General features: G+C 37.7%; 2 protein-coding genes across 2 annotated transcripts; both read left to right on the top strand.

The window, feature by feature from the left end:
• The first annotated feature begins 8,211 nt into the window (after positions 1-8,211).
• On the top strand, positions 8,212-11,047 carry LOC116675029 (uncharacterized). Its single transcript, XM_032507145.1, has 7 exons — positions 8,212-8,748; positions 8,943-9,003; positions 9,237-9,332; positions 10,014-10,152; positions 10,379-10,471; positions 10,635-10,927; positions 11,043-11,047. Exons 1-7 carry the CDS (start codon positions 8,722-8,724, stop codon positions 11,045-11,047), a joined length of 714 nt encoding a protein of 237 aa, XP_032363036.1. The 5' UTR covers positions 8,212-8,721.
• LOC116675036 (uncharacterized) lies at positions 11,046-12,822 on the top strand. The gene is made up of 4 exons (XM_032507151.1): positions 11,046-11,241; positions 11,440-11,640; positions 11,722-11,911; positions 12,172-12,822. Exons 1-4 carry the CDS (start codon positions 11,050-11,052, stop codon positions 12,477-12,479), a joined length of 891 nt encoding a protein of 296 aa, XP_032363042.1. The 5' UTR covers positions 11,046-11,049; the 3' UTR covers positions 12,480-12,822.
• Positions 12,823-13,025: the final 203 nt, after the last annotated feature.

Here is a 13,025-nt window from a genome sequence, read left to right as displayed (position 1 = left end):
ATCCTATGCAATTTGCGTATCAAGCATCCAGAGGAGTTGAAGATGCTGTTGCAACTCTATTGCATCTTATGCACGTTCATTTAGAGAAGCCAAAGGCCCATGCCAAAATCATTTTTGCTGATTTTTCTTCTGCTTTCAACACTATTAAGTCGAGTATTTTAGCAAATATTTTAACAGATGAATTTTTTATTGAAGATGATGTGGTCTCATGGATTGTTGATTTTCTTAGCTGTAGAGTACAGCGAGTCAGAGTTGGTACGTCATTCTCTGACAATATGACCACCTGCACAGGCTCCCCCCAGGGATGTGTTTTATCTTCCCTGTTGTTCATCCTGTATACAAACTCCTGCACCAGCGCTTTCCCTAACAGGCATTTTATCAAGTATGCGGATGATACCGCCCTGGTTAGTCTCCTATACGACCAGGAAGAGGAGCATGGGCCAGTTCTTAACTTTTTTACTTTTTTACTGATTGGTGTGAGAAGTCAAACCTTATCTTGAATACCTCTAAAACAAAGGAGATGCTAATTGATTTTAGGAAAGCACAGTCCCTTAAACCCACCTGTATAAATGGAATTCCTTTAGAAACAGTCACAGAGTATAAATACCTTGGCATGGTGCTTGACCACAAACTTAAATGGGACAGTTGGTCTGACAGATTAAATACTAAGTCCCAACAAAGAATGTTCTTCTTAAGGAAACTGTTGTCTTTTAATGTCAGCAGCAACGTACTTCAGATGTTCTACTGTGCTTTCATTGAAAGTGTTCTTTCATTTGGTATCATCTGTTGGTTTGGCAACGCCACTGAAGCACAAAAAAGTACATTAGGAAAATAATAATAACTTCCAGCAAACTTTCGGGTATTCCATTTCCAAGTATGGAAAGTTTATACAAAAATAGGATACGGAGAAAGGCAAATAGCATTGTGGGCAACCAGAAGCACCCCCTTTCCTCCTCATTTGAACTGCTGCCCTCAGGACGACGATACTGTGCTCCTTTGTTTAAAAAAAACAGATCCAAGCTCTCCTTTGTTCCATAGGCCATTAAACTCCTTAATAATGAAGGTCCCGTCCAATGATATATATATTTTGTGTATCTATTTTATTCTCTTCTTTCTCCCAGCTGGTCTGGAACTCTACCCCCCCCCCCTTCATATTATTCTGGTTTATGGTACGAGTGGTGGTGTACATATGTTTTGTTTTTCCTCCTTGCCTTATCTGTGTTAATGTTGAATACCATGTGATGTGATCTGCAACCTAATTTCCCTATGGGGACAATAAACATGAACTACATAAAAAGTAATAGTATAGTATGTCGAAATATTTCTAAAAAGTCGTAGTATAGTATGTCGTAACAAGTCCAAATTTATAGTTCTTGTTGTAAAACCAGACGAATCTAAAGTCCTCTGGAGAATGCGGGCATTGATCCCGCTACCTCTAGCATGCTAAGCAAGCACTCTACCATTTGAGCTAATTCCCCTCTTCGTAAAGAATCATAGCGTAGTATGTAGAAAAATTCATAAGTCATAGTATACTATGTCAGAAATTCATAAAAAGTCATAAAAAGTCATACTATGTCAAAAAATTCTTAAAAAGTCGTAGTCATAGTATGTTGAAATATTCATAAAAGTCATTGTTTAGTATGTCGAAAAAAACATAAAAAGTCATACTGTAGTATGTCGAAATATGTATAGAAATTCATAGTATAGATGTCAAAAAATTCATAAAAAGTCCTAGTATAGTATGTCGTAACAAGTCCAGATGAATAGTTCTTGTTGTAAAACAAGAAGAACCTGAAGTTCCCTGGAGAATAAGGGTATCGATCCCACTACCTCTCACATGCTAAGCAAGCGCTCTACCATCTGAGCTAATTCCCCTTTTCAAAAAGAGTCATAGTATAACATGTCGAAATTTCAGAAAAAGTCAGTTTAGCATGACAAAAAATCATAAAAAGTCATAGTTTAGTGTGTCAAAAAATTCTGAAAAGTCTTAGTATAATATGTCAAAAATTTGTAAAAGTTATAGTATAGTTTGACAAAATATTCATAAAATGTCATAAAAAGTCATAGTATAGCATGTCAAAGAATTATTAAAAATAGTTGTAAAAAGTCATAGTACGTCGAAATATTCATAAGTCATTGTTTAGTATGTCAAAAAAAAAAAAATGTCACACTGTAGTATGTCGAAATATTTATAAAAATTCATAGTATAGTTGTCAAAAATTTCATAAAAAGTCACAGTATAGTATCCCGAAATATTCCTAAAAAGTCGTAGTGTAGTGTGACAAAATATTCATAAAATGTCATAAAAAGTCATAGTATAGTATGTCGTAAAAGGTCCAGATTTATAGTTCTTGTTGTAAAACAAGAAGAATCTAAAGTCCTCTGGAGAATGCGGACATTGATCCCGCTACCTCTCGCATGCTAAGCAAGCACTCTACCATTTGAGCTAATTCCCCTTTTCAAAAAATGTCATAGTATAGTACGTCACAAATTCACAAAAAGTCATAAAAAGTCATAGTATGTCAAAAAATTCATAAAAAGTCATAAAAGTCATAGTTTAGTATGTTAAAATATTCATAAAAGTCATAATATAGTATGTAAAAAAAATAAAAATTCATAGCATATTATGTCAAAAGATTCATAAAAGGTATAGTATGACAAAATATTCAAAGAAATTCATAGTATAATATGTCAAAAAAATTCATAAAAGTAATAGTATAGTATGACAAAATATTCATAAAATGTCATAAAAAGTCATAGTATAGTATGTCGAAATATTCCTAAAAAGTCGTAGTATAGTATGTCGTAAAAAGTCCAAATTTATAGTTGTTGTTGTAAAACAAGAAGAATCTAAAGTCCTCTGGAGAATGCGGGCATTGATCCCGCTACCTCTCGCATGCTATCTATGTTGTCCACTACGTATCTTTGCTCACAAGCTAGACTAGTTTTACTGGGGGGAATCCCGGATCACTATCTTTCCCACTGAACTCTTTGGTTATGTTGTCTCCCATATATGGGCATGCTGCTTGCCTACACTTCCGACACACACAGGGGGGACATGGAGCCCGGAGCTAACAGCAGAAATGAATTATGGACATAAAGTGGATAAATCTTGGATGTAACAGAGTGGATTTAATGCTCAACGTCCCTGAAAAAGGGCACAAGTTCCAGGCTGGATAGAAAATCACCTGTAGAGGCTAGAAAGACCCCGAAGAGACCTCCGCAACCGTTAACTTGTTAGCTTTCAGCCGCAATAATCGGTAATTTTCTATCTTTTATGGTTATTAAATGATTCAACTATGAATCAGAGGTGTTGTCTCGTGTCCATGGTAAATGTTATTCGAACAAAACTTTTGCAAGGAAAAAGACAATACTTTATTGAAAAATGTCAATACTTTATTAATACAGTAATAGATGAAAGTATGGATAGATGGCCCCCCAAAGACAAAAACAAATGAATTAGGAAATATATGCAGTCGATTGGAGCTAATTGATATTAAAGGTCTAGGTATTTGGTGGAAGGGTTTAATTGTTTTCTGCAGAGAACAATCAAAATGACAAGAACAGCTTTCACAATGCACAAAGTTACAGAGTGACAAAAGTTCTGGTGAATACAAGCCGTCATACAATTCTTTATATCCAGTGCCCCCAGAGGAAAACCAACCCTTGTTAGGAAAAAAGTTTAATCTCAGACATAACAATCAGTGGACCTCAGGCAGACAGTTGGAGCTCTTATGTATTTCTGAATCTGTCCCTCGTGTGTCCAAGTTTCTTGACCGGTCATTCTATCTTAGCTGAAAAAGGACATCTTGTCTCTTGGATAGGCTCTGGTCTCGACCTGGGACCTGCTATGATAAATATAGCTTTAGACAACAGTTTCTGTCAGGCTCCACGTCATCTATTCTTGGTGGAAATGGTGTGGAGTCATAACAAACCCAGTTGTCTCCCATCAAGGAGAAACACATATATGACAGATACAGAAGTCATATATTCTGAGAGGCATTAGAGATCTTATTATGAATAAATAATATGAACATCATTGGTTAAATGTAATTTTCCCATTACAAGCCGTATCGTTTTCAGGTCCGGTACAGACCAGGAAAGAAGAATGTCATTGCTGACTTTCTATTTAAGAGGGAGGGTGTGTGACGAAGTGGGTTTGCTCACCACTTGTCCCAAACAGGCCATTAGTAAAGTAGACACACAGTCACGTTAGTTTCAGTTCCATTTTATTAGGTTGCAAGTTGAAACATGGTTTTCCCTGTATTGATACTTACAAGTGTTTGTTCCTTTGTTCAGTTCCACCATGCAAGACAATTGGTTGGGGAGGGGCAGGCCTAAGTATTTCCTGTTTTATAGGAATAGGGTGGTCATTGATGACATCACCGGGCCAAACCAAGTAGAGGGTTTCCTTTTGTATAGGAATGTTTATTTTGGTTGTTTTTGGTTATTGTACTGTGCTGCCAGGAACATGTGCCTGTTATTGCTGCTATTAGTTTAATGTGCCACTGTCTTTAAGTTTGATGGGTTAATTATCCGTGTACTGCAGACCATGGAAATAAACTAATCACCTTTGAAAATGTGCAATGTTTGAGTCTGCCCACCTACCACAATCTTAGCCACTCTGGCTAACTCTCCACAAATGTGTAGAACTAAAAAAGAAGACTATGTGACTGACTACATTTCTTTGTTAGGTTTCCCAGTGTGAGAAATGTCAGCTGAAGATGGCCTGTACTATTAACGACAAAACCCAGTACGACCCCATAGAGGTGAATGCTTGCATCCCCTTTAATAGGCATAAGCAATTTTCTATTACATGAAATTTAACGATCTGTTGGGCTTTACATTTCAGGTTTCTGAAGCTTTTGAGCTCGTGGGTATGGACCTTTTGGGGAAGCTGGCAGTAACACCTCGGGAACATACCTACATGTGTGTGATGATTGACTTTATGTCAAAATGGGTTGAAGTATAACAAACAAACAAATGGCTTGGTGGAGAAGGTGAATGGAACCATTCAAGGGTGACTATAGACTTATTTAATTTGATATCATGTCATATAATGTGTGAATTTTATAGATGATTGTTTTGTATTTCAGGGTCTTGAGGAAAATGGTGCAGGACCATCCAACCAATTGGGACTTGTACATCAAGCCAACTGTTTTTGGTCTACGCACGAAAAAGCAATCCACAACTAAATACACCCCTTTTTATTTGCTTTATAGGAGGGAGGCCCGCTGTCTTTATGTTTTTTTTTTCTTCTTTTTTTCCTTCTAGCACTTGGAATAGATTTGGCAACTGCAGTAACAAGTTTCTTTCTCCAACTTTTGCAGATAAGCCAAGACAAAGTGGAGGCATTAGCCACTGAAGAAAAGCCATGCCCTCATATTGCAGCTGTGCAAAGGGAGGTGTATCCCAAGGTGAGAGAAAACATTAAGGCTGCCCAAGAGAAGGTGAGGAAGAGGAAATGGTCTCTGGGCATGAATGACCATTTTGAGGTTGGGGACAAAGTCCTCCGTAAGAACATCAGGAGAGAGCAGCGTAAGGGAGGGAAGATGGAGAGGGAGCTCCTGGGGCCGTACACTATCATAAAAATAGAGGGCAAAAGTGTTGACCTGCTGGCCGCCAACGAGAAGACAATAAAAAAAATTAATCTGGACCAACTGAAGAAGTTAATTGAGCCCCAGCCACGGATCCCCTGACAGTGGGTCTCGAGTCCCCATTCCCTCCCGTCTGTCAGTCTTCAGCCTGACCCCATCCCCCCCATCCACCAGGCCTCAGTCCCTCTAATCTGCCAGTCCTCAGCCTGACTCCATCACCATGAACTCCCCATCTGCTGTTCCTCAGTTCCCCTCAGCCCTCAGGGTCTCCCCAGAGGAATGTAAGTATTAGTTGTACTCTAATTTGTGTTATTTCTCTATGCCAAATGCATAACCCCTTCTTTTATTTCAGTGATAGATGAGATTTGGTCAGGAAAACGGCAAGGTGTACTGTGGAGCAAGGTGGGGCCTTATAAGTTATTTTCCAGAGATCTGGAAAATCTGGCCCCAGAAAAAGAGGTTGAAATTGAGGTAAATGAAAGTGTCAAATCGTCTTGAATGCATGTGTAAAATGGTTTAATGGATGCGTATTGCCTCTGCAAAAATTCTACACCTGTGGTCTTCAAGGTGATAAATGCTTTTATCCGTTGCACTTTGGAAAAAGTGAGAGGGCAACTAGAGAAGCAGCTGTTTTATGTGGACTCATTCCGGATGACCTCAATATGGCAAGGCTCATACAGGGGACTAATATGGGGCGCCGTTTGTAAAGCGGCTCACGCTGAAAATAACAGCAACATTTTGTCACATTTAGCTTTAAAAAATGTTTAAAAAACTGGTATGAAATTTTGAGGGTCACTTTCTTGCACATTTACAACAATATTTGTCAACTTGGAAATATTTTAAATAGTTAAATCTAAATATTAAATGTTACACCTAAATGTTAAATGTTAAATCTAAATTCTAAATCTAAATGTTAAATCTAAATCTAAATGTTAAATCTAAATCTAAATCTTAAATCTAAATCTAAATCTAAATGTTATATCTAAATATTAAATGTAAATCTAAATGTTAAATCTAAATCTAAATCTAAATGTTAAATCTAAATATTAAATCTAAATCTAAATCTAAATGTTAAATCTAAATCTAAATGTTAAATCTAAATATTAAATCTAAATCTAAATGTTAAATCTAAATATTAAATCTAAATCTAAATGTTAAATCTAAATCTAAATCTAAATGTTAAATCTAAATATTAAATCTAAATCTAAATCTAAATCTAAATCTAAATGTTAAATCTAAATCTAAATCTAAATGTTAAATCTAAATATTAAATCTAAATCTAAATGTTAAATCTAAATATTAAATCTAAATCTAAATGTTAAATCTAAATATTAAATCTAAATCTAAATGTTAAATCTAAATCTAAATCTAAATGTTAAATCTAAATGTTTCGGGTGAAACTAAATATTTAGCTAATATGCAAATGAAATGCCGGTAACCGGAAGTAACAAAATAAAAGCTCGAGGAGGTCAGTGTATGTTTATAGTGTCAAATAACGAATAAAAATCATCTCATCCGGAGATATGGACTGTTGAACTTGGACAAACGTGATAATAACTACCTAAAATAATAAACACAGTTGGAGAAACTGTGTTCGAAGAGTACTTTGAGTTTTTAGTGTCACTTTTATGGATGGTGCCGGACTTATGACTATAACCAGCCACGAGGGGGAGCTCACTTTGACTGGTCTGTCACGTTCGCTTGCAGTAAGGTCAGCTAGAGCCTATCCCCGCCGCCCCCGACAAGGCACGGTACTGTCGGCCATGGTCACACTCCGAAATGTCAAATGACTCAGTGTTAGCCGAGAACATCGGCAGAGCCGTCCTGGTGGCTATACAAACTTATTCAACAGCGACAGCAGCAGCCTCGGGGCCACCGCAGGCCACCTCGGTAAGCATGTTTTCCAAAACACGTAGCTAGCATTGTATTGTTGTCAAGGCTAACTGAACTTAACTAGCTAACGGTAGCTAGCCAGTAGAGATTTGCTGCTAGCACCAATGCACCTTTGCACATTTGTTTCTATAAACTGTAAAACTCACGCCGGTAAGTGACGCATTGGGATGACTTCATGAGCTGAAAAACAAGGTGTGTAAATGTGTGTTTAATTATGTGAAGCTGTTCACAGCAGTAAAGCATAAATTATATAATTTAGCGTTACAGCTAACGGACGCTACTTGTCACCTCTCTGGCCTTTACTCACAAGATAAAAACCGTTCTCTGCTTGGCTAGAGAGAGAGTAATGCTGAGGGAGGACAGAGGCAGTCACAATGATAAAGACATTTAATTTTATTTAATGTAATGTACCAGAGTGCATAGTGTAAAAAAGCATTACATTTAATGTCTCTTCAGGCTCCCACCACCTACAATAACACTCCGGGGCCAGCCACACCCACCACCTCCACTGGGACGTCGTACCGCTCGGTATACTATCATACTCATTTATCTTAGCTGGCTGTTTGTTTTTTATTGTGTGGTGTAATGTTTTGGCATTAGTTCCAATCTTGGTGGCATATTTTACACAAAAAACAGTATTTTTATGTAGTAAAATGCTGACTGACAAAAAAAGGTTAATGAAACCACCTGGCAATTGATTAATTGTATAGAGACTCCATGATGGGTTGATGATACTATCAGTTGGTTTGTATCTACAGTTTGCATTCACAATGAACTAAAAACGTATTTCTCTCTTGTAATGCACATGTGTCTGTGTTGTCATTGATTTCAGGTTCCCTTTCCATCAGTTCTTCAAAGGCCTGCTACACACTCACGTTTTGTCAGTAAAAACAAAGCCTGCAAACACTATACAAGAGATGTTGTGTGCTTGCCTTTTTCTTCAGCATCAACAATCCGCATTCCAAGGGGAGACACAAGAGCAAATTTAGCACAAGATGGCCTTATTGGGAAGATCTCCTTTACATCTGACTGGTCTGAAGCCCAACTTAAAGAAGAAATGACTGCCATTTTCAGAAGAACGTTTTCATTGTCTATGGGCCAGTCATTCCCATTTGAGTATTTGAGTACAGTCAAGGGATGCAAAAGACTAATGAAACCAAACGTCTCGAGCAATTTTCTGTGGGGTGGAAAATAAGTTGCCTCGATTAGTTCAGCCACTTGTCTCTATATAATGGCATTAATACGCAAACCTGTACAGGTAAACAGTTTATATGTCAGTACAAATTTCAAGTTATGGGCAACAAAATATTAGAAGTAAAAATATGTATGTTGCTTATTCTGCTTCTTTACCTAAATAACATAGCCTTTTTTAGGTTAACTTAGTATAAAATACTTCTGCATTGCCACTGGCTTGATGCATTATATATCACACATAATACTTTTTTTCTCCAGGAGGAACCTGAGGAACTCTCTGATAGTGACTTTGAAAGTCCTGTGGGCTGGAGAAGGAGAGGTGGGTCTGAGAATTTGATATGTTTCTCAACAGGTTGTAGGTACAGTCAGCAGTTTTTTTCTCATAGCAATGGGTTTATAATTTATTTATAAAAAAAGGTTATCTGTTCTAATTCTGCTCATCCCAAAATTCAGATATGGGTAATTCAATTAAAAATGTTAAGTACTGTGTTTCCAATTACTTATACATATATATATTTATTCATTACCTTTTGTCCATAACATGTCATTTAGGTCATACAGTGTCACCTTCCACAAGTGAAAGTGAGCTCATCAGTCAAGGGAGTGAAAATGACAGACTGCAAGAAAGTCCATCGCGTCAAAGAAGAAGTAGGTTAAAGCACTTGTTTATATTGTGTTTGCTATGGGCTGTATGGTATATTAGTTTAAACCCTGGTCCAGTCTCGGTCCTTTCTGTGTGAAGTTTGCATGTTCTCCAGTGTTTGTGTGAGTTTCCTGCACCATCAAAAATGGGCACATTTAGGTTAATTATCCAGTCAGTGCCCTTGACCAAGGCATTGGCTCAGAATCTGGAGTTGGTTTATAGGCACTGTGTTATGGTTGTACCTGCCCCTGGGATGGATTAAATGCAGAGGACAAGTTTTACTTTAAATTGTATTTGTAATTAATAAAGTATACCCTTGTCCTTGACAACTGCTTTATTTTATGCAAAGTTAAGTTCATACTTTAGGATTGTAGCCCTGATTTTCCACTTGACAATAGCAATAAACAAACTCAAAGGTAGTGTGGACCAAACTGTATTGGGATTGGATGTCTTGATTCATCTGTCTACAAGTCACTATAAGAGGTGTAGACTGAGCTTAGTAGCACAATTCATTTCATTTGTACTGAAAGGGAGAGGCAACTCTTAAACCTAGCTCATCTCATTCAGTTTTCCTTCACCCTAAATCCTTAAAGGCTGCCTTTTTTAAAGGAAAGACACTTAAAGATGGAATTAGGGTTAAGTTGCAATTAAAATTATTTCTTTTTGACCTCCTGTTCTTTATGCAGTGCGGAGTACAGTGCCTTCATCACCGAGGGAAAGTGAGGCCAGATGTCAGGAGACAGAGAGCAGCAATCAAGAGAGTGAAAGTCAGGGCCAGGCAGGGGAACTGAGACAAGTGTTTCCTTATAATGTGGCAGAATTTGTGTAAGATATTGTTTGGGCTTCATGGAAATGCAGCAGTGTAGATGTTGGTCTGTTTACAATTTGAACCTCTGATATAGGTTTCTCTCTCTCTCTCTCTCTCTCTCTCTCTCTCTCTCTCTCTCTCTCTCTCTCTCTCTATGTCGCTCTCTCCTTCTCTCTTTCTCTCTGTCTTTGTCTCTTTCTCTCTCTCGGCTTTCTGCTGTCCCTGTTTATCTCTGTTTGCCAGCCCTGTTTATCTGGAGGAAGATGAGGCTCTTGAAGAGGCAATACAGCGTAGTCTACTAGAAGAGTGTGATAGACCTGCTGTTAATACTTTAAAGTAAGAGTTACAAGTATTTTTTTATTACTGTAAATATATTGTTTACATCAGTGTAAACATCACAAACAGCATCAAACAGTTATATCATTGTGCACTGAAGGTGCTAGTGGAGTAAATGCACAGATAGCCAAAGGTCTGTTTATCTTTGTCTTTTTTAACATAGGTCATCTGAAATGCTGAGCAAAGAAGAAATTGCAGGCCTTCTACAAGCTCACAGTGAGAGAGTTATTACATTGGGAACAAGACAGATCTATATCAGTCGAGCCAATGTTTGGACCACAGCCTTACGTGTGTTTAAGAGACCTGGTTTTGCAGAAAGCTGTGACAGGCTCTATGTTACATTTGCAAGCGATGAGCATGATGCTGGGGAAGATGCTGCTGACGTTGGGGGTCCCAGACGAGAGTTTTTCCGCTTACTGGTGAAGGCTATCTTCCAGGACAGTGGCGCTTTTGAAGGTGTGTGTGTGTGTGTGTGTGTGTGTGTGTGTGTGTGTGTGTGTGTGTGTGTGTGTGTGTGTGTGTGTGTGAGTGAAATATATAGAATGTGCTGTTTTAATTTAATTTATTTAAGACTGAACATGCTCCACTTGCAAAATGGAGTGTATCGAACCATTGGCAGGATGATGTCTACAATAATAGTGCAAGGGGGTGAACCACCTGCATTCCTGTCCCCGAGTGTGGTGGACTACATTGTGTCTGGGGACATCCTTCAAGCTCACGTGACACCTGATGATATAGGTGACCCTGATTTAAGGGAGAACCTCAATAAGGTAATGCTCAATGTTCGGATCTGAAAACTATTGTAGTAAGCCTTTGCTTTTGACTATTCCACAGCAGTACAGTACTTTTATTTTGGTGGAATGCATTATCAAAATAATTTTGGTTTCATATTACCAAATAAACAACTAAAAATTCTGTTGATTAAATGCAGTAATTTGAGAAAATAACATTTGATCTGTAATATTTAGGTTCAACATGCAACCTTGCAGGATGATTTGGAGAAAGCAGTCAGCTGCTGTGACTCATGGCGATATCAAGTTGAGGGTCTTCCACTCGTAGTCACCATGGCCAACAGAGATGTGTTTGTGAAAAATGCAGTTCTCTATCATACTGTTGTGCAACGGCAGAGCTGTCTTGATCAACTAATTGATGGCTTGTCCCACTATGGAGTAAGATTTACCTTACAGTTCTGTATCATCTTTAGTTATCTTTCATTTATCTTTCATTTATGGAGTTGAATTTCCCTACAGGTTTTATCACTCTTGAGAGAGAACCCCAGCTTGCGTGTGCTGCTTGACATACCAGGAGAGGACAAAGGTCAAGAAGCTGATTTTGTAGCTGGTATTCTCAAACCAAGCTACTCTGTACTGGGGAGCAACAGAAGAGCTAAAGAGGAGTTGATGGTGGTCAAATTTAGGGAGTTTCTACAATGTGTTGAAAGTAAGTATGTATTTGTTATTCAGTATATTATTCAATAAGACAATCCAGGAAATTTACAGATTAATTTTATTCTTTACTCATAAAGCTGTGCCTAAGGGTTATGTACCACAAACAAGAATACAGTTATCCGTTTGCTTGTCATAATAAAATTGCTTATTCACCAAAATACCTATACAGTAATCCATTAGTCACTCACTTAGTCATTATTTGTTGAGTATTTTCCAGTCTCCAAGTCAACAGTGGTTTCCCTTTACTTTTAGGTAAAGAGCTGAGAGACACATATGGGGACAGGACTCTAACAAACGATGAGGAGGCATTCCTGAAGACTTTGAGCCCTGGTCACATCCTGGCATTTGCTACAGGGAGCAGCAAAGTCCCAGCCATTGGTTTTCATCCAACTCCTAAGTTAATATTTATTCATGATGAAAACAAACATCTTCCCATTGCGCACACTTGTGCTAATGAGCTTCACCTTTTTGTGAATGCAAAAACAATGGCTGATGATGATGAATTTAACTACAGCTTCCTAGTAGCACTAATGAATGGATCTTTATTCAGCTTCATTTAAACGAGACATTTAACAGCTACCATTTAAAGTACAAGGGTTATTTTTTGCAAGCACAACTGGAGCATAAGTGTAATGTCCTAATTTTGATTTTTACTGTAAATCTACTAATTTGCTTAAATGAGTTCATTTGTAAAAGAACCCCTGCAGTGAAATACACCACTGTTTAGTGTAGGGCTCCCCATGTTTGTCAAACCAGGCTGCTGTGGTGTTCTGTGTACCCTCAGCCCCCTTCATGGTAACAACCCTAAAACTACACACTACAGCCCGGTGGTTGATTGTGTCCATGTCTAAGTGTGTTTCATAGAGGACATAGTTTGTCCATATTATAAAGCAGTGATTTCATTTGCAGTACATAAGTAGGCTGAAAAAAAACATTGAAAAACCCACCGTTATTTGCCATTTTTTAATTTTGTCAAATCTTCTGTTAAGAGCAATAAATATGCAACATTTTGATTTACACACTATGTGAACACATCACTTCCTGATTTCTATAACAGCCAGCCATATGCAATCAGTATAGCCTAATGAAAAATAAAAAATTTCACT

Source organism: Etheostoma spectabile, unplaced genomic scaffold, assembly GCF_008692095.1.
Source record: "Etheostoma spectabile isolate EspeVRDwgs_2016 unplaced genomic scaffold, UIUC_Espe_1.0 scaffold00001427, whole genome shotgun sequence".
NCBI lineage: Eukaryota > Metazoa > Chordata > Actinopteri > Perciformes > Percidae > Etheostoma > Etheostoma spectabile.
Note: the sequence above shows the minus strand (reverse complement) of the source record. Positions and strands in the feature narration are given on the sequence as shown.